Source organism: Battus philenor, unplaced genomic scaffold, assembly GCF_028537555.1.
Source record: "Battus philenor isolate CCGP_79_NKW_IND1 unplaced genomic scaffold, ilBatPhil1.0.hap1 SCAF_13, whole genome shotgun sequence".
Taxonomy (NCBI): Eukaryota; Metazoa; Arthropoda; class Insecta; order Lepidoptera; family Papilionidae; genus Battus; species Battus philenor.
Window position 1 is genome coordinate 173,346 of NW_027181675.1, and position 21,155 is coordinate 194,500.

The window sequence follows — 21,155 nt, forward strand, 5'->3', positions numbered from 1 at the left end:
AAGGATTGAACGAGAGGCTCCAAAAACGAGGCTGTTTAAAAAAACGTCGGAATCATCGGAATTATAATTCAGACGAGATCATTCCCTGAGTAATCACAGAAACTAAGACGCAATTAAACTGTGCACCATCAAAACGTTTGGGTTCAACAACAAAAACCAATTAACTTTATGACGCTCTCGTACGCAACAATCACGATATCGTTTATATTTACGAGACATGAATACCTCCGGGAATTCTGGTCTCTGAATTATTGGCTCTCGTTGAGTTCTACACAAGTTTCATAAAGAATATGGTGCAAGAGGTAACATAACGTTTTAATTATTTATTTCTCTTTCTCTATTTCTTTATTCTTTTCGAGGTAAGTGCGATCCAAGTTAGTTTGATGTTTTTATTTATTATTGTATTTATAATTATGTACTACACTTTAATTATATTTATTATGAGTATATGCTATGTATATATAAGTTTGTATGTATGTTTTGTCTATATGTACACGTTAACTAACTATTATTTAAACTTCTACTGTTTCAACATTATGGTTGTCTGTAAGAAATTGCCTTGTGTGATAAGACCGGGCGGTTTTGTACGTTTTCCTTTACTATTATTCAACTATGTACATATTTTCTAGCGTGTACAATAAAGAGTATTAGATTCAATTAAAACGCGCGGTAGTGTATTGACTTTAAATGCATCAATCATGAATTAAGCTGCAGAGATCTGTTTATTTTCTCTCGGTGTTTCTAACTAAAGTACCTCTAAAAACAAGAAACAAAATTATTTAAGTTGTGCGTATTTTTCTGTGGGTAATGCGCATATCTAATATATTGAAATTTATTTCTCCGCTACTTTTTATAGTTCTGGATGATTTTAGAATCCTCAGTGCAGAATGAACCTTCGCTTCCATCAATTTCTTTCTTGCCATCAGCGGCAACTGTAATGCAGGCTCTGGGTGAGGCTTTCATTCAGCAGCAAGCCATAAAGGCTGAAATGATGACGATGATAAACATAGATTGTAAGGCGGAGGAATTATTTATCGTCCACTCGGCATTTGTTTGTAAGGTCTCAACCACAACTTGTATAACACCATTAAAAAGTTCGGAAATTCGTATTTAACATTTAAAAGGCGCTGACTATGAGGGGATTACAAAAAAGGAATATCTATTATGGCTTCGTAAAGGTTGTTACCTTCAAAAAACATTTTTAATCATCTAACATCTAAATTTACGTGACTACAGTTCGTTATGATATTTCCTGTTTGTGAGAAAGTTCATCGTTCCTCGCTGAGCGCGCTGCGCAATGGGTGTCGAGATACGGCGGCGGCTTCCTGTAAGAGCATCAACGTTTGCCACGTCGCATCGACACATAGAGCGACGGGCTTTGTTATTTGGTGCACGCGCGCGGTTTCCTTGAGGCGTGCGTTGTTCCGGATCTAGTTTCCCTCCTGGACGAGACCGCACGACAATCACGTAGGGCCCCGCCGCGCGGAGGACTCGCCGAGCGGGCTTATTGAGATTAACGGCATACGAACGCTGTATCTAGATAACGTGAACAGATTTAACTTAGACGAGTTGAATTACAATATTCAATTACGTAGACAATATCTATACATGTAAAACAAAATAGAGTTAGAATTTGTTGACAGCTCTACCAACACAGCTAATTATTTTTCATATTTTCATCGAGAGGATTGTTCTCATGGAAAGAGAACTTGGATTTCTACATTCCTACAAATTACAGAAAAAATGTATATACCTTCTTCCAGCCAGTCGCTTATGTCGGAAGGCTAAGCGGGTATATGGACGACGTCCCCTTGCCGGGGCCTTTGAGCTTAGTCGCTCCATGAACCGAAGCGATCTAACAGCTCAGCGATCTTCAATACGGTGAAATTATAATACGTAGCGGCCCCAGGCGAGGCTTTCCCGGTAGCCTAGAACTTCCGCTGCTTCAAAAGAGGTCTCAGGCAATCTGCAAATGGTATTTAGACAGCAGTGAGAATCCGGTCATATAAAAACATGTTCCCAGCTGTTGAACAATTGGAGTCAAAACAAATGATTCTGTTAAAATTATTTTTCGTTGTGCACTTTGAAGGCAGCTGTTGTTTATTATTAAAACATTAAATCAGTTAATACAGTGGTTACAGTAAAAAACCTTTTTTATTATTACTAAGCGTCGACATGTCAATAACTTTAACAGTATGAATTTGGACTCAATAATAATTTTTGTCACATTTCCCTATAGAATTATCATTTTATTTTGCTTTCAACTATATATATTATATGTTCTTAAACATTTCATTTTATTTTAATTTTAAATACTGCAGTTAAAAACAGTCTTTTGAAATTAGGTTTATCATCAAATATACTTCTGACGGTGTTCTCTGTTAGAGAATAGCTGTGTTTTTTTTCTAGGTATGCTCTTTGTTTCAAAAAGTTTCATTACCATTAAAATGTTACAAATGTAAATACAACGGGAGGGATAATTAATTAGGGGTATATAATAAGCTCCGTGTAATATCTCAGAATAATTGTGCGATTATTTGAAAAAAGTTGCAGAACACGGGCGGCGCTAGACCGGTCGTTGTGGCGAAGTTAAAGGTGAGGCCTATGCCGTACAGTGGGTGTCCATCGGCTGAAACAAAAAGAAGAAAAAGTTTCTATTGCAGTGCAAATAATCCTTAAGTACATAGATTCGGAATAAAAGCGATCACAAAACACAGCTTGTTGGGGGCTTTTCTTTTCAGATCACGGAGCGTCGGGGACCCTTCTAGCTTTAAGTTGAATGTTGCCCTTATATAAGGAACTCAATTCAGATATAGTTTCTATCGTATTGAGCTCTTCTGGCATTCTTCTGTGTGCACACGTACACAAATGATCACGATATAATTTGAGGACTTCTGTTATGGAAAATTATTAATATGCTAATGAATTATTTAGATCACAATGCCTTGAACGCATAATTTATCCCCAATGTAGAATCTAATGTATCGAAACAAAAGAATATTAATAAATTGATTAACAAAAATTTTTCTTCGTTTCCACGTTTATAATAATTATCATATTTCGAAACAAGATAAAATGGGAATCCGATACGCTCGGCGGCATCTCCTCCGGCAAGGAGAGGCAGGTGTCGCGGCAGATGAAAAGTCATCTGGCAAGACGCCAAAGATAAACGGCTCTGCCTTTTCCCGGGGCGACCCCGGGGAGCGGCGGCACGGTTGATTTGTTAAATTGACTCGGCGAATGACAAATTCTGTGCCAAGCTAAAATTTTGCCTGCCATTGTAATTGGGATCTTTTTAAAAGTAGCACACCGGAGCGAAAAATTATAAATTGAATAATTTTTCCAATATAAAAATGGCAGACAGTAATTCGCAGAGTATATGGTGCAACAGCATCATTAACGGCTTGTTCTCTCACTGAGTCATTGTTTGCAATTAATTTTTAATTGATGTTTAACAAAAAGGTTTCGTATAGCGACCACGAGCTGGCAGACGCAGCGGCGGCAAGCCCAGCACTAGTTGGGCCGACGGTTGGCTGCGGCAAGTGGATGAAAGCGATCAACTAAATGCATATATTATGGAATGTCGTTGATGATGTGGTACGTCTGTAGGGTGCTCATCCTTGAATCTCAGTATTAAAGATCATAGTTACTATTTAATTAAAGTAAGAAAAGGACCAATATTTAGTCACTTCCGCACATGCAGTGGTAGTCGTGCAATGAAATGCACCGTCCGCCAGTCCGCTGATAAATGCGTATGCGGCAAACAATGCGAATCACACAACCGCCACCGCCAAATTACTCAACTCGTGTTTTACCCCTCCACGGGGCATCTTCAGGAGTTATGTTACACCGATTAGTGCCAAACACAGAGTGAACTCAGTCCGTCGCCGCTTGTTATTTATCGTGTTGAATGGTTTGACGGTGGCAGTTGTGTAATTCGCATTGTTTGCCGCATGCGCATTTGTCAGCGGGCTGGCGGGCGGTGCACTTTGTTGCAAGACTACCACTGCATGTGCGGAAGTGGCTAAATATTGGTCTTTTTCATACTTATCATGGTCACTATGAAAGTTTGTCGCACGCCATGTGTGCCGGCTTTCAGTGGCGTGTATTGCTTCGGCTAATGTGTTTTCGGCTGTCGTTTCGACCTGTTCGGACCAATGTTGCTGCAGGTTCGAGATCTACCAACTTTTCTAATCATTTATTTTTTGGACATTTTCACTGTCTTTCTTGGCTATGTCACCAAAAAGCTCAAAAATCCTTTATGCGTACAGTAGAAAGGCACATAGGCATTTGAGATTTTTTAGTATCGATGCGTTGATTCAGCGAGCCACGGATTTTGAAATATTCGCTTCTGGCACCACGACCGGGGAAAATAATATATTTGTTAACCGTGTGATATTTGAGTGATATCATCAGACAACGATATATAATCACTTTTATCATAAAAGAAACGTAAACGAGATCGACTTTTTACCCACGTGTAACGTAACAAGGTGTAATCCATATTAAGTAAGAAAAGGATCACTATTTAGCCACTTCCACACATGCATTGGTAGTCGTGCAACAAAGAGCACCGCCCGCGAGCCCGCTGATAAATGCGTGTGCGGCAAACAATGCGAATCACACAACCGCCACCGCCAAATCACTCAACACGTGTTTCACCCCTCCACGAGGCATATTCAGGAGTTTTGTTACACCGACTAGTGCCAAACATAGAGTCTCCAGACACAGAGTAATCCATATTGTCACAATGAGTTTCTAATCGCGAGCACCCATCAATTAATATTTATTTTAGAATTTCTCTACAATAACAGTTCATTTTGTAAGCACTTTGAAGTACAGTTAATATTGAAAACTGCAATATGGTTTTCCCGGAAAGCACTTACCAAGTATAGTCCATTTTAAAAATCCTCACCAATAACAATGAGTTATAAAATTTTTGATTCACAAGTTGCGTTAACCACAGACCATGTAAATCATACGCATATATAATGTCACTTTGGTGTTGTTTTTATCGGCCTAATTACAGGTGTAATATCAGTGTACCACTTTAAATATTTACACGAAGCATAAAAAAAATATAAAAATATTGTAAAAAGTTGGTAGAAGCTGAACATGTGGAGGCATAAAAGTTAGTCGTACAAAAGGAAACTCATTTCCCGGCGCATGGCCCGCGGCGTGGACCGCATCGCGCGCACGTACTGACTTCACGAAGATGAGCCGTGAAAAAATTTGCTTATTGCCCGAGGGCGTCGCTGAGCCCGGCGACTGACACGTCCGGTGAAACACAGCTTTACTTCGAGTTAACTAGCTGATTATAACAACTTTTTCATACTTGGTATGAAGAATAAACACAATTTCATCATTATTTCAGACCATAGATATTGCGAGTTGACGATTACAGTATGGTATTATGGTATGCAGCGGACGCTGCTGCTCGTTCTCTGGAACCTTCTTCGTGAGCAGTGGCAATCCTATATAAATAATACACAAAATGTTAATTATATGAAATCGCATCTAGAATCGAACCCGCGACCTACGACCGCGAGTCTCAGTCCTTTACTGTTGGGTTACGTGTATTACTTACTTACTCCGCTGGCTCAGTGACCCAAAGTGGGTCTTGACCTCCGAAACGAGAGACTTCCACTTTCCTCTGTCTTGCGCCATCGTCTGCCATTGGTTGACATTCAATTCGCGCAAGTCTGCCTCAACGCGATCGATCCAGCGATACCTGGGTCTACCCACTGGTCTTCGACCCCTCGGTTTTTCCAGGTACGCTACCTTCACGCTCCGATCCCATTCGCTCCAAGTGACCAAGCCAGCGGATTCGTTGAGCTTTATATTCGCCAATGATATTCGGTTGTGCTACTAAAGTCTTAATTTCAGCATTCTTTCGGAGCCTCCAAGATCCGTCTTGATTTCTCGCTGGTCCCAAGATCACGTGTATTGATAAATTATACTGTTTACTGAAAAACAAATATGCTCAGACACCACACAACTAAGTAAAATTCATAGTGAATTTGTATGCAATGAGTGTATAAGAGAAATATTACAGTGAAATGTCTCTTTAACCTCCTGAAAGATTAAAGCCTGTCAAGACCGACAATTAGCTCATTTATGGAATGGGACTTTAAAGAAGCATTGGTAGGATTATTTAAAATTTAGTGCGGTAGTAAAAGCATCTTGGTCGGTAAAGATGAACGCAAGCATTGACCCGACACCCACACAGTGAATCTATGAAACACTGTGTATTTACGTCTCTTTGAGTCTACACGGTGAATCTATATAAATAAAAACAACATATGTCCAGCTGTGGTCATCTTACGCTTGAAACGATGATGATAATGATGGTTATTAAAAGGTATATCCACCAATCTACGCAAATAATACAAAATAATGCTTCAGTAATTTATATATATGTAAATATCATTATAATGAATATAACGTGAATGCGATATGCTATTAAATTAATTATGCTAACACTTGGTTTGTTCAACAGCGCGCCGTGTGCGCAAACAAGTAAACATATTTAGTTCGTGGGCGAGCATTTCGTCGCGGAATGCTTTCTGCTGCTTCGCGGCGCCACTCGACGTTCTTATTCGATCGCTTCGGCGTTTTAGGTAACATTTGTTTAGGACGGCCTGCGCCTGAATCAACAAATTGTGAGCGAGGCATCGCGACATCGACACGCCGCGCGGAACACTGCTCAATGCTGATCGTACCGCGCCTGACGCTCCTTGATACTTGAATTTTATTTATTTCAGTATTACTTAAAAAAACTTAATTACTACTTTATTCTGTGATAGGGGTCATAGCCAACAAAATATTGTTTCTTATATTTGTTATTTTTTTTATAGTAATGTTGCCAAAATACATGTTCGTACATTTATAAGATAAATCCGAAAACTTCTGTGCATTGCACTATGTTTTTTTTTCTTCTTTTCAGCCGATAGACGCTCGCTGCAAGGCCTCACTGAAAGTTTTTGCACTGCCCGCATCTAGCGACTAGCCGCGACTTTGACTATGTCGTGTATTGTTCCAAAGTACGTTACATTATGCACACCATTCCGTTAAAGTCATCTGAGTTGTTTTATTAGTTAAACTAAACCGTGAGGTAGGTACACGCGTAATTCTGTTTCCCAAGTTTAGATATTTTTTGTCTCTGATAGTTTTTGTGACTCTGTGTTTGACACTAATAGGTGTAACATAACTCCTGAAGATGCTCCGTGGAGGGGTGAAACACGGGTTGAGTAGTTTGGCGGTGGCGGTTGTGTGACTCGCCTTGTTTGCCGCATACGCATTTATCAGCAGGCTGGCGGGCGGTGCAGTTAGTTGCACGACTACCACTGCATGTGCAGAAGTGGCTATATAGTGGTCCTTTTCTCACATAGTTTTTGTCTCTTATTCTGGTACAAAAACGTATCGAGGCAACAAAATTGTCTAATGCTAGGATAATCCTCGACACCGCCATTAGTTGCAGAAGCAATAATAACAGTTTACATATAATAATAATATTGAAAGATAATTCAAGCAAGTATTGTCGTTCAAGTAAATCCCGAGCGTATTGCGCGGCGGAACACAATCATTGCAATAAAAATGCAAATATCAAAGTCATTATCTTTAACGCGCGTGGAACCGATCCGTGCGGCGCGTGCGGAACAAAAATATTCAGCCGCCCGCGGCGCCGCTCCGAGTTGCTGAATGTTGAATTTTATTCCCTGCATCGATTTAATGATTGAGCGCATCTGAACATGGCTTGTGCCCAAAAATATTATTTATTAATCACCATCCACTTTATTGTAACGCGAGCCGATGAGTTTCATGCTGTAGTGGAAAATAATCAATCAAGTGTAATTTGATCTCGACGAATTGCATATAGTATGTATATATATATACACACATATATATATATATATATATATATGTGTGTGTGTGTGAGTCTATTTAAGGTCTAAGGCAGTGGCTCCCAAAGTGGTCTATATCGACCCCTAGGGGTCTATGACAACATGCAAGGGGTTTACGTCAGCGAAAACAAATTTGGGGGTCCATGAAATGAAAATGGGGGTCCACGATAGTGGATCTCAACACATACACTGATTGTACCTATTTAATTTTGAGTAGTTTTAATTTAAATTCAATTAATAAGTGTATAAATTAACATGTGTTTTTACTATAAGTTTTTAACACTAAATTTCACTACAGTTAGAAATTTACAAGAAATCAGTATCAGGTAAGTAGGGGGTCTACCCAACACAAAAAAAACATGGCAAGGGGTCTACGACACAAAAAAGTTTGGGGAACTCTGGTCTAAGGTATTTAAAATCTACGGGGAAGGCCTACGTCCAGTTGTGGACTTATTACAGATGAAATAATCATGAATATAGAATTAAATAGATTACATTAAAATATACAAAAAAATATTGATAAACAATAATGTTAATCTATTAAAATTTTATGTTAGAAATGTATGTGAAATTTTTGATACTTAATTTTTTTATTATTTTGTATTTTCAATATTGAAAGGCACTGAATTTTAAATGTGCTATAAATATTTAAAATTATTTGTAAACTTTGGCGATTTATGGCAAAGTAAATTAAAATTTAATAAAGAAATTATGTTGATGATGAAATTATATATTGCATGTGAGAATACCCCTCACGCTCTACGCGGCAATCGTAGCGGTATTTCCGCGTTTGGCAGTTCGCTCTGTACTTTGCGTGTTGGACAGATTTGAGAGAAGTTCAAATTGAGAAGTTCAAATTGAGTATTCATAACCAAGATAGGATTATGTTCGTTAAGCCAACTAGTTCGATATCAACGTGCTATTAGCTGTTCCGCTAATTCCGTGGCTGCTGCGGTCAGGGTAACTATTTTTCCTACGGAACCCGTCAAGATATTTTGTGCAGCCGGTGTAAATTTTTTAACTTTTTTTATTAAAAGCTTGTAAAGTTCCCCGACAGCTGTCCGGGTGTATCTCGAGTCGGGTCACGTGATTAGCATAGGTTTGCGCCTGAACAAAGAAAATTTAACCGAATCTTTGAGAGAACCACTTCACTCTAATAGGGCTCTGAATAATGGAGGGCTTAGGTCGGCCTCCGAAGAATTACGTAACCCTTTGTCCTGCGAGACTCGGAGGCGCTCATTTGCATTCCGATAGAAATCAATCGATCGCCGCGAGATTGAAAAGATCGGGCGCTGCCCGCGCGGACTGCTCGTTTAATTTCACCATTATATTCTATACATTGGCAGCTTATAGAACCGACGGTTATCAACTGTATTGGATTGGTTCACCAGCTAGTCTTGCTCGCGTGTTCATGATAATATCGTATTCATTCATATCATTATCCAGTTATGGTCAGTTACAGTGACCGCTTGTATACGGCGTCACAATAATGAAGATACCATTCTAATAAGCACTAGGCGATTGTCTCCCCTATAGCAAACTTCAACTTAAAGCTACAGGGTTCCAAATTAAAGTAAAGTAGTAGAGCAATTCATTCCCAAGTTTTATTCGCTGAAGAATCCTTCACACTTTGTTATAAGATTTCATCTCGTCTTTCTTCAATAAGCTTCTTATTATTTAAACCAGCAAGTACAATGAGGATATCCCTATTTCTGGTGGAAATCGTATGTAAGTACCTGTTTTTTTATATTTAGTGATATTCCTAAGCATATGGACTTGATTATATATATGATATATATCGACTACATAATAAGAGAAAAAATCCAACTCTTACTTGAGACGTTGAGGCACTCGGCCAATAACGTTGAAACTACGGTAGCATGCGAAATCAATTACTGAGTCTTCACGCATAGAGATTAAAAGTAGAGCGCGGGGTCCGGCATAACGTTTTCATTGTTTTTTGCAACGTAACGATATCCAACGTTGAATTTTTCAACGAAACAAAATTTCCGGTGCGTATGGATTGTAAATATTTTTATCTACAAATACTGATAATCGTATTTCTCAGCTTCACCTGTTGCAAAGCAGCAAAACGTTGGACGTGCTTACATCTCTATGATTAGTTTAACTTGTGAGTCCATTGAGATCTTATGTCGTTTAGGCAGAAGCTTCATGAGCTGCCTGTGCACAAAGGCCACTCAAAATCTTCAAAGCAAACGCTTTTGCCTCGAGTGCTACCGCGAGGCTTCTATAATCGGATGAATGACAAAGCAAAGCATGAATTATTTTATTCGTAGCGTCGTGTAGTTAGTCACATCAAATGGTTTCCAATACATTTAACGATATACACATTATGAACCGAATGTACGACTTAACTTTGTACGATTATTTATGTCATAATCTGGTTTGAAAATGAATTGCTCCAACTTCTGAATAAAGGACATTTGCAAAAGTGAACACCAACAAATTTTGTTGAGAGTAACACATTAGAGCGGGTTCAGAATACTCCTAATTTTTTTTTTTAATAGAGAGATATGACAATCAAGACCCTGGAGCTGAATTCCATATTACTACTGCGGCGGGAAGGCTCAATCATCAAAGGAAGAAGAGTCGATAATAAAATGCGCCGCTATCTTTACCCTCCACGGCTAAGCGGGGTTATACTACAAATGCGGAAGCTGCAGTGGCCAGTGAATTATGGATGGCAATGAATCCATAGATCAGATCTGCCATGGAAATTAAAAAAGAATAGCACTTATGAGTGATCACTCTTTCGTTCTCCAGAAAGCCTCAGGAAAGTCTGCGATGAGAGGGAGAGGCCTGGAAGCAAGTAGCACCTTGTTACAGCACACCGTTACTGAGAAGGCAAAGTATTTGCAACTCCAACACGAAGCTAAGTAGGCGCTCGTCGCGGGCGACTGTATATAAACTTCCTTTTGTAAGGATATTAGCTGAGACAAAGACGGCATGCAAACGCAAAAGCGTTTTCTTCACTTAAAACAAAACGTAGAGATCCATAAAAGTTACTTAACATGAATCAATCAACTAAGTTCGAGTAAGCTACAAGCTGCCTGTGCCTGTATATACTTCGCCTCACTTCGAAGTCTTCCGCCATATCCTACTGACATTAATATCCATCGTCCCACAATTTTCTAGTCGCGCCCCGCGCCGTCCGTAATCCTATTTAAGTAAAAAATGGCGGCACTTGCGGCACTCTGATAAATCTCGGAAATGAGTTCGTGTCGTCGCCACCTTTTTTTTAGTGAAATTATTGAAGTAATTTGTTTGCGCAAATTTTGTTCGAGTGCAAATTAGTTTGTGTTATTTTCGTACATTTTGTCTTTCTGGCTGACTAATTTAAACCAGTATTAGCCGAGTCCATCCGTGTTTATGTGAATGTTTGCTAATTTATTTGTTAAGTAATTTGAAGAGATAAATTCTTTACCTCACTTAATATTACATAGACAACATGCTATTTCGAATTCATATATCCGAATATCTATATTATATTAATCATTTTTTGTTCAAAACATTCAATGTTCTTATTTTCTATAATATAGGAAAGCACAACAAAATAAGGAAAGCGTTAGAAATAAAGATAAGCTTGTTATGGTATATACATAAATTTAGTAACTCTTTTGTATGCAACTGTACACGGTTTTACAAAATATTCCCACGTAATATATATGAATAATCATGTAAGAAGTTTAAAAAGTAGTAAAAATATTTCATGACAGAATACTTGAATTGTTCATTTTGAGATCTAGATAAATAGACTTTGTCTACCTTTTTTTTACTAAAATAAATCTGGTCGGGTTCAAAAGGCATCTTTGACTGAAAGGAGTCCACAGAAAGGTCAATCTGTATTTTTTTATGATCACTTTCACAAAAATGATTTATTTTCGGACGCAAAAAGGAGAGGCCGGCAGATAAACTAATGACGAACGGGTTTTCTTATCGGGCGCGCACAACGGCCGCGTGCCGAGCGGTGAAAAACATCCCCCCGTACAAAGGCCGCCCCGCGCCGCCCCGCACCGCCCCGCGCCGCCCCGCGCCGCACCAATAATTGATGAGAGGCGGTGAGACGCTATTCACGTCCAGCTTTTGACGTCTTGTCACGTCAAATATTACCCAGGCCACCTTCAAGATTGTACGTAATGTACGTCATACTGTCAAAGCTTTAAAGGGATGAATGTGCAGATCAGTTGCAGTCGATTATAATATAATACGGTATGACCTAATGAGCCACGCAACATCAATGATACAGGAAACAATGGATAACGTAATGAAAATATTTAAATCCTTGCGAAGGATCACATAGAATCTTAGACAGTTATGTCTATAAATAAATATATATTAATATATTTGGACAACGTCTTTCGGGTCCAGCTAATATTGTATATGGATTAACATTGCTTAAAATATACAGGGTCACTCGCCATAAGGTGAAAAAGCATTTACATCGGTTTCCAATCACCCTGCATAATATTTAATGAAATCAGGCCTTGCGGAAGTTCATCCTAAATAAGAAAAGGACCAATATTTAGTGGTATGTGGTAATGCAGTGGTAGTCGTGCAACAAAGTGCACCGCCCGCCAGCCCGCTGATAAATGCATATGCGGCAAAAAATACACAACTGCCACCGTCAAATTACTCAACACGTGTTTCATCTCTCCACGGGGCATCTTCAGGAGTTATGTTACACCGATTAATAAAATATTGGTCCTTTTCTCACCCTGCATAAAGCGATCACTCTGAAAAATGTTGCATTGATTATTTTTGTATTGTAATGCGACATGCAAATATTTTTTTCATATCTAATGGATTCAGGCGTTATTTTGTGGAAGTCCATTCAAAGTAAGAAAAGGACCAATGTCTAGCTACTTCCGCACATGCCAATGTAACTTTTTTCAGTACAACGTCTGCAACGATAGATAGTAAACTATAATTAATTTTATGTGAAGAAATCTGAATATTGCATACGTTTTGTCTTTATATATCATTACGTTTCTGATTATTTCTAAGACCATTGATTTTTGAGTACAGAATACCATACATTATTTGACAGCAAACGTGCTAGAAACTTCTTACTAATCACCCTGTATGACTTTGGTATATATAAATATACGTATATATATTTTAAGAAAAGTTATATGCCAGTAGTTCCTTAATGCTGGGGACAAATAATATCTACAGTTGCGTCTCATGTGTGAATAAGGGCCCGTTCTTAAATAAAATTTATTCGTAGGGTAAGATGCGGGGCAGTCGAGGGCTGTCTCCAAGGCAATAATCCCCCTACGACTCACAACGCCCCCCAAACTCCGTGCACGCGTCGTAGCCCTAAGAGCGAAATATAAAAATTTTAAGATTATTATTTTTGTTACGCAAACGCTATTTGCTAGTACAAAACTTATAAATCCCCGAAATCAAGCGAAGAAAAAAATAGCATTATTACATGTAAAAGGCTACATCCAGAAATACCAAAAAAATCTGCTCAATTTCTTAGTTTTTTTAATGTTCAGCTAATGATCAGAAACATGGAGCTTAAAGGTCTATCGAGTTTGTATGGATGCTTTCAAAATGTCCTGCAGGAGAAAAATGTTGTAAATTCAGTAGACTTTATTCTACATCAACAATGCACGGTCTCAGAATTTTCGTTCGTGGAATTTTTTTATTCGGTTTGCAAAAACTTTCGTTCGTGAAACGAAGCTGCACCCTTTTGTTTTTTGTTGGATATACATCTATCGAGCCATATATTAAGCACTACTGTGGATTTTATTAATAAATAGGCTTTGTATACACAGAAGTAAGGTCCAAATGCAGCTATAGCTTCATTAACGAAGAGCCTATTTGAGGCACTGCGCGAATGATCTCTTTTAAATACTCACAAATAATGCTCGGATGCAATTGACAGGGTAGACTAACATCTTCGTCGTTGACTATTAATTAATCTACGAAGTCCCCCTTGTTTCGAGCCACTCTATGTACCAGGACCAGAGGCTTGTGACACTTCGAAGCATGAGGAAATCTTAGGAAGCCGATTTATGACAATTTAGTACGTTATAACGAAACATCTACATTTGCTGAAAATATTTTAGTTTGAATTAGCGCGACCAATTAAGTTAGTTATTGCGATTTGCACTCACAAGTGACGCTTAGGTTTTTGACTTTAATGAGTGTGTAAAGGCTAAAGTAACAACTTCGTTGGACGAATCTGTAAAAGTCAGAAAACCTTGTACGCCATCTTGACTCTAAGTTTATTATCTATTACTGTTTAACGCCAGCACTTTCACACAAACGTCAGCGATCTTGATGGTTTATCCGTCATTAAACAACATCACATCCTTGTAATGATAATGGTTTATTCCAGACCCATGAACTATATTATTAAGTGAAATTTAAATATTTTAACACCCTCGTATATTGAACATGTCTCGTGCAGCTGACGTTGATTACAAGCCCGTAGACATGGCGCGGGTGGGTCGACGATGAGAAATCTATTTTCAGGGGAGGCCGATGCCCAGCAGTGCGCGTCTATCAGCGCAGCGAAGGACATCCACCAGCAACGTGGGCAGATGATTAAACAAGGCCGTCTGGTAGCAGGCCGCTTCCTGTCGGTCTTATTGGAAATCGAAGAGAGGCCTGTGTCCAGATTGGACATCCTACGGTAGAAATGATGATCTGTGGTCTCATGGAGTTTTATAAACATAAATTATAAAGTATTACGCTGCAATCGTATATATTTAACACAGAGTCATTTAGTAATGACGTGCAAATAATATAAGCTATTCCGCATATCATTTGGCGTTTTCCCCAAGGCGATATAAGTTTGCGTTGCCTCTTGTAGTTCATTTGTACGTTGTATGTGACTGCGTGTAAGTGCGGAGGGGAAAAGGGAGAGGCGGCACAGAAGGCCCGTTACCGAGTTCAATATCAATAACCAATCGCTTTAACTAACCGAGCCAAATGTCCCGTGCATCTGGATATCAGAGCACTGTGTTATAAACAATTTACCCCCCTTCTTATGTGAATTTGTTATGGCCCCGTTTCTGGAGCCTCTCGTTCAACCCACATGGGTGGACAGGATTTTAATCACATTGTAATTTTTAAAATAATTTTAAATAATTTCCATACTAGTCTTTCGTGTTTGTCAATGCCTTTCATTCTTTCCTCTAATTTCCCTCACAGTATGTCTCATTTCTTTCCGTACTTTCCTTCCAATCATCGCCTCCCTTCCTTCGCTTTTTCCCTAGAGTTCTACAAATTTAAGTTTATCATTTTTACCATTTGTTTAACAATTTATTTATTCGTTTTTTTATTTTCCTACTATTGATATCGCATTTAATTTACATCTTTTATAGCTTTTATGTATTGCTACGTACATATTGTATAAAGTGACAACTCTATTGAAAGAGAACTTTTTGGTTATTGTTTAAAATTGACATAGGTGTACGAGCAGTCTGCAACAACGTCGATAGGCATTTTAAAAGGCTCCAAACTTCGTTACAGTATTTTTGAAGTGTTTGATAAAGAGTCTGTACATGTGAAGACATACACAAATAGTTATATTACAATCACAAATATAATATGAAATTAAACAAAGAACTATAGGTATCGTCAATGCATACACTCGTTATACGAATATAACAGATTTTACATTTACATTTTGATAACATTAATCCAACTAATAATTTATTATATACGTATTAATAATGAAATTAACTTAAAGTTGCAATTACTTACTAATTTGCTTTAATTATTGCAGATATCTAATCATTCGATATTATTATAATTCTTCTTTGTTATTATATGCCTTAGTATTATATTATCTTGGTATTACTTTGTATAAACTACCAATTTATAATTTGTTAACTTTGGAGTGTTCATCTTTCTTTAAGACAAAACTTATGGGCCCTCTACAACTATAATTAATTACATGTATCATATAGTCCTAGATGTAAATTTTCAATAATAATAAATAAATAACAAAACCTGTGGCAACTCTCTTGCCCATTAACATTCAGCGTTCCCAAACGCGAAACTATACGTCCCTGACGTGACGTCACGACCTGCTTGTATACATACTTCCTGCGTTGGAATATCTCTCTGTTTGTTTGTATTGTGGATATATGTAACAGTATACAAGTCAATATCTACTAGCCCAATTAAATTGCATCAAAACAGAAGATAATATCCCATAAACCTATCACAGCGCTTCTGAAGTGTTTTTGTAAGCAGGAGTTAATACATTTGACGCAATCATAAGAAGCGCCTTTTTATTTAATGGAATCAGGCGTTACTTCGCGGAAGTCCATCCTAAGTAAGAAAAGGACCAATATTTACCCCCTTCCGCACATGCAGTTAAAGCATGCGTGCGTGGGTACGTAGCAAGCTTTTTAAAATAATAGAAGGTGCGAGGGCAGAATGGGAAAACTTATACTAAAACCAACGTATTTATGCGAGAAAGTTGAGGGGCAAACTGACATGCGCTCCGCGTCAAAATCGTACCGGGACTGGATTCCGCGCCGGCGCAGCCGCTGCACTGCGTGAGCGGGGGTTGCGCGGGCGACGGCGGGCCGTGACCTACATAGCCGACCGGCAAGCAAATGTCGCAGCTAGACTGCTAAAATAAACGTTGCGTACAATGTCGATTTGTCAGTTTGACCCTCGAATATTTATTTATTGAATACATATATACAATTATAAGTAGATATATTTGAAATTAATTTAGGTGTTTAGGTTTATGTAAATAAAATCTTTTGTATTAAAATAAATGTAAATAAAAATTTTGACAAATAACAATTTAAATAAAGTGACTAGTGGTAGTGAGATCACTACATCAGCCCCCCCTTGAGACCGTCAAGGGCGATAATAGTTAGGAAACCTTACTTTCCGTCCAGATCGCGTAGTGTGAGTATTTTTCTCAGGATCTGGTGAGCTCTGGTTTCCTGAGCGTGTCACATGTGTTTTTGTATCGTGTTTGCGTGTGTCATGTGATTGTGTCTGTGTTGTAAGAGTGGAATTAGTTGAATGTGTTGCTGTGTGTGTTGTGTGTTTAGTAGGTGTGCATGGAGTGGTGTCTGTGTCACGTAGTATGTAAGCGGGCTTAACTCGGTCTACCGATACTGTGACTTTTTTACCATTGACCAGGATAGCGAAAACTTTATCGTCACGCTGAAGCACCTCGTACGGTCCGGTATACGCGGGTTTTAAGGTACCGCCGACAGTACAGTCACGCAAGAATACGTGACTGCAAGTGGCTAACTCCTTAAAAACGAACGTCGGACGCGTACCACTATGGCGAGCTGCAGGTGAAGGCTTCAAGCTCTGAATTATACTCCGTAGTCTTGACGTAAACTCCATCAAGTCTAGGGTATAGTCGGCCTTTGAGTCAAAAAATTCACCTGGCAGGCGTAGTGGTTCGCCATATACTAGCTCGGCTGAGGTAGCGTGCAGGTCTTCCTTGTAGGCACTTCGAACACCCAACAAAACAAGCGGGAGAGATTCTACCCAATTCCCATCACCGTGACAGACTATAGCAGACTTCAACTGTCGATGGAATCTTTCCACGAGACCATTGCAGGCCGGATGATAGGCTGTGGTGCGGCGGTGGTTGAATCCAGAAATGCGTGAAAGATTCTTAAATAACGCGGATTCAAACTGCCTGCCACGATCGGTAACTATGTCAGCAGGACAACCAAATCGGGATATCCAGCCACTGAGTAGGGCTCGTGCCACTGTCTCGGCTGAAATATCTGCCAAAGAAATTGCCTCAGGCCAACGCGTAAAGCGGTCGATGGCGGTGAGACAATACCTAAAACCTTGTGACAGAGGCAATGGTCCTACCAGATCGATATGGACGAACTTGAAACGAGCTGCAGGAAGTTTGAAGGTGCCAACGGGAGCGCTTGTGTGGCGTGTAATTTTCGAACGCTGACACGCTAAACACGTTCGCACCCAGCTCCTGCAGTCTTTTTTTACCTCTGGCCACACGTAACGCTCGGAGACTAGTTTGGCTGTTGCATTAGCCCCGGGGTGACTGAGAGAATGAAGGCTCTCAAATACCCGTCTCCGTAGCATCTTGGGGACGAAGGGCCGTACCACGTTGGTACTGACGTCGCAGAACAGTTCCGTGTGGCAGCCTGGAACCTTAAGTTTTTTCAGGCACAGTGACGTGGAGCCTTCTGCGAGTTGAGTGAGCTCTGGATCGGAGTGCTGAGCGACTGCTAGCTGCTCCGAATCTACTGGCTGGGAAATTTCTGCAACTCGCGAAAGGGTATCGGCCATCACATTGTCTTTACCGGATATGTGCTGTATATCGGTGGTAAACTGCGCGATCAGATCCAGGTGCCGGAACTGTCTGGGCGAGCAGTTTTCTTTCCTATTGTGAAAAGCGTAAATCAGCGGCTTATGGTCTGTATAGACCGTGAAGACTCGGGCCTCGAGCATGTGGTGAAAGTATTTTATACTTTCATATATGGCGAGCAGCTCTCGGTCGTAGGGCGAGTATTTTTGCTGAGAAGAACTCAGCCCACGAGAGAAAAATGCTAGTGGCTCCCACGACCTATAGTTCCTCGACTGCTGCTGCAAGACGGCGCCAATAGCCTTATCGGACGCGTCGGTGACAAGCGCTAATCTAGCGTCACAGCTGGGATGAGCCAGCAAGGCGGCCTGACATAGGCCTTCTTTACATGTCTCAAAAGCCTCGAGCGACTGTCCAGTGATATCAACAGGATGTGAGCCTTTCACTGATCCTGTGAGAAGCGCGTTGAGAGGAGCTTGTTGTGAAGCTGCACTTGGGATGAACCTGCGGTAAAAGTTTACCATCCCGAGGAACCTACGAAGTTCTTTCACTGTTTTAGGGACAGGGAAAACCTTGATCGCCTCAACCTTCGCCGGCAGCGGTGTGGTACCTTTACCTGAAATGCGATAGCCCAAAAAAGTGACTTCCGGCGCGCCAAACACACATTTGGCCGTATTGACGACCATGCCGTACTGCTTCAGCCTAGCGAAAAGTTGTCGCAAGTGATCTTCGTGCGTCTTCTGGTCCCTAGAAAAGACAAGAAAATCGTCTAGGTAAGCGTAGGTGAAATCCAGGCCCCGTAGCATCTCATCGACGAAGCGCTGAAACGTCTGTCCGGCATTACGAAGTCCGAACGTCATATAAGGAAATTCGTACAGACCGAACGGCGTCGTGATGGCTGTCTTCGCGATATCATCCGGATGCACGGGGATCTGATTGTAGGCTTTTACCAGGTCAATGGTAGAAAAGATTGTGCAACCTGACAAACAATGGGAAAAGTCGTGTATGTGTTTGATGGGGTACCTGTCGGGTACAGTTCGGGCATTCAGCATGCGGTAATCCCCACAAGGACGCCACCCGTTGTCCTTCTTGGGGGCTAGGTGGAGGGGTGAAGCCCATGCAGACTTCGAAGGACGGCAGGTACCGTTCTGCAACATCGCCTCAAACTCCGACTTGGCAATCTTAAGTTTATCAGGCGCAAGCCTGCGTGGTGTGCAAGAGACCGGTGGCCCAGGTGTAGTGCGGATGTGGTGAACTGTGTTGTGAGTCAGTGTGCGATGAACGCCGTGTGGGCGAGTGACTTCAGGGAATTTGGCAAGTATGTCGTGATACACCGAGTGACCAGATATCACCTTCACCGAAGAAATACTCTCGTTAGTATTCGCGAGTGACGCTACAGTCGCGAGCGTTGTGACGCCGTCGATGAGTCGCTGGTTTCGTACATCTACCATAATATTGTAGTGTGAAAGGAAATCAACGCCTATTATCGCCCTCGTAACGTCAGCTACAATAAAATTCCACGAAAAGTCACGGCGCAAGCCTAGATTAAGCACTAAGTTGTAAAAACCGTAAGTGTGAATAATTGAGCCATTCGCTGCACACAACTCGAAATTTGTTTTTGAGCGATATTGTTTTAAATATTTACGGGGAAACACACACAAGTCACTTCCTGTATCGACTAGTAACTGTAGTTTAGTTCGTTTATCCGTGACGAATAGGCGACCGGTAGTCGGGCAGTCGTCGGCCGCCATCGCCGACTGCCTTTTGCGTTTCCCGTAAAATCGCAGGGCTTGACACACTTATTTGCTGAGTCCGCGAACTTGCTATGGTACCAACAGATTGGGAACTTTCTATAGTTTGAGTGAGACCTAGTGGATGATGCTGATGAACGACCTCGACGTTTTGAGAAATTCCGATTTTTTGACTTTGACCGCGACATACGGTCGACTTTTTCCGTCAATGCTTGTATTTGTCGGGTCAATGCGGCTATCTCACTAGATCCACCAGAAGACGTACCCGAAATTCCTGCAACCTGAGAGGTCGGTGACACCGCATCTAGTACCTGATCTGCGAGCTCGGCGACTTCATCCAGCGTCATTTTGGCCTGAGACGCGATGATGGGCTGCACACTGCTAGGCAGACGACTGGCCCAGAGGGTTCTGAGCAGATCATCCGGTACACCAGAACCGGCCAGGCTCTTTAACCGACGCAGGAACTGTGATGGCTTGCTATCACCCAGCTCTTCATGGTGAAGCAATTGCTGTACCTGTCGCTCCCGAGACGCAGACAACCGCTTGATTAGTTCATTTTTCAGTGTTTCGTATTTATTCGTCGCGGCCGGGCCCTCAACAATATCTTCGACGATTTCCGCATACTGCGGTTCCAGTTGTGAGACTGCATGATGATACTTTGTTACATCGGACGTTATGTTAGCTAAAACAAACTGGCTCTCCAACGTCGCAAACCACAGTTTTGGCTTTGCCGCGTAGAACGGCGGTACTTTTACCGCGACGCGATTCAGCACGTGTTCATCCGATCCTTTGTTCTTGTTCTCCTCATTCGCCATTTGTTCTAAAGGTGGTCACCACTAAAGCATGCGTGCGTGGGTACGTAGCAAGCTTTTTAAAATAATAGAAGGTGCGAGGGCAGAATGGGAAAACTTGTACTAAAACCAACGTATTTATGCGAGAAAGTTGAGGGGCAAACTGACATGCGCTCCGCGTCAAAATCGTACCGGGACTGGATTCCGCGCCGGCGCAGCCGCTGCACTGCGTGAGCGGGGGTTGCGCGGGCGACGGCGGGCCGTGACCTACATAGCCGACCGGCAAGCAAATGTCGCAGCTAGACTGCTAAAATAAACGTTGCGTACAATGTCGATTTGTCAGTTTGACCCTCGAATATTTATTTATTGAATACATATATACAATTATAAGTAGATATATTTGAAA

The 21,155-nt window shown here is 40.8% G+C and overlaps 1 protein-coding gene across 1 annotated transcript; it reads right to left on the bottom strand.

Moving 5' to 3' along the window:
* Positions 1-19,966: 19,966 nt before the first annotated feature.
* On the bottom strand, positions 19,967-20,773 carry LOC137933425 (uncharacterized; the record flags this gene model as incomplete). Its single annotated transcript, XM_068777377.1, has 1 exon — positions 19,967-20,773. A coding segment is annotated over exon 1 (807 nt), but the record flags the coding sequence as incomplete, so codon positions are not given.
* Positions 20,774-21,155: the final 382 nt, after the last annotated feature.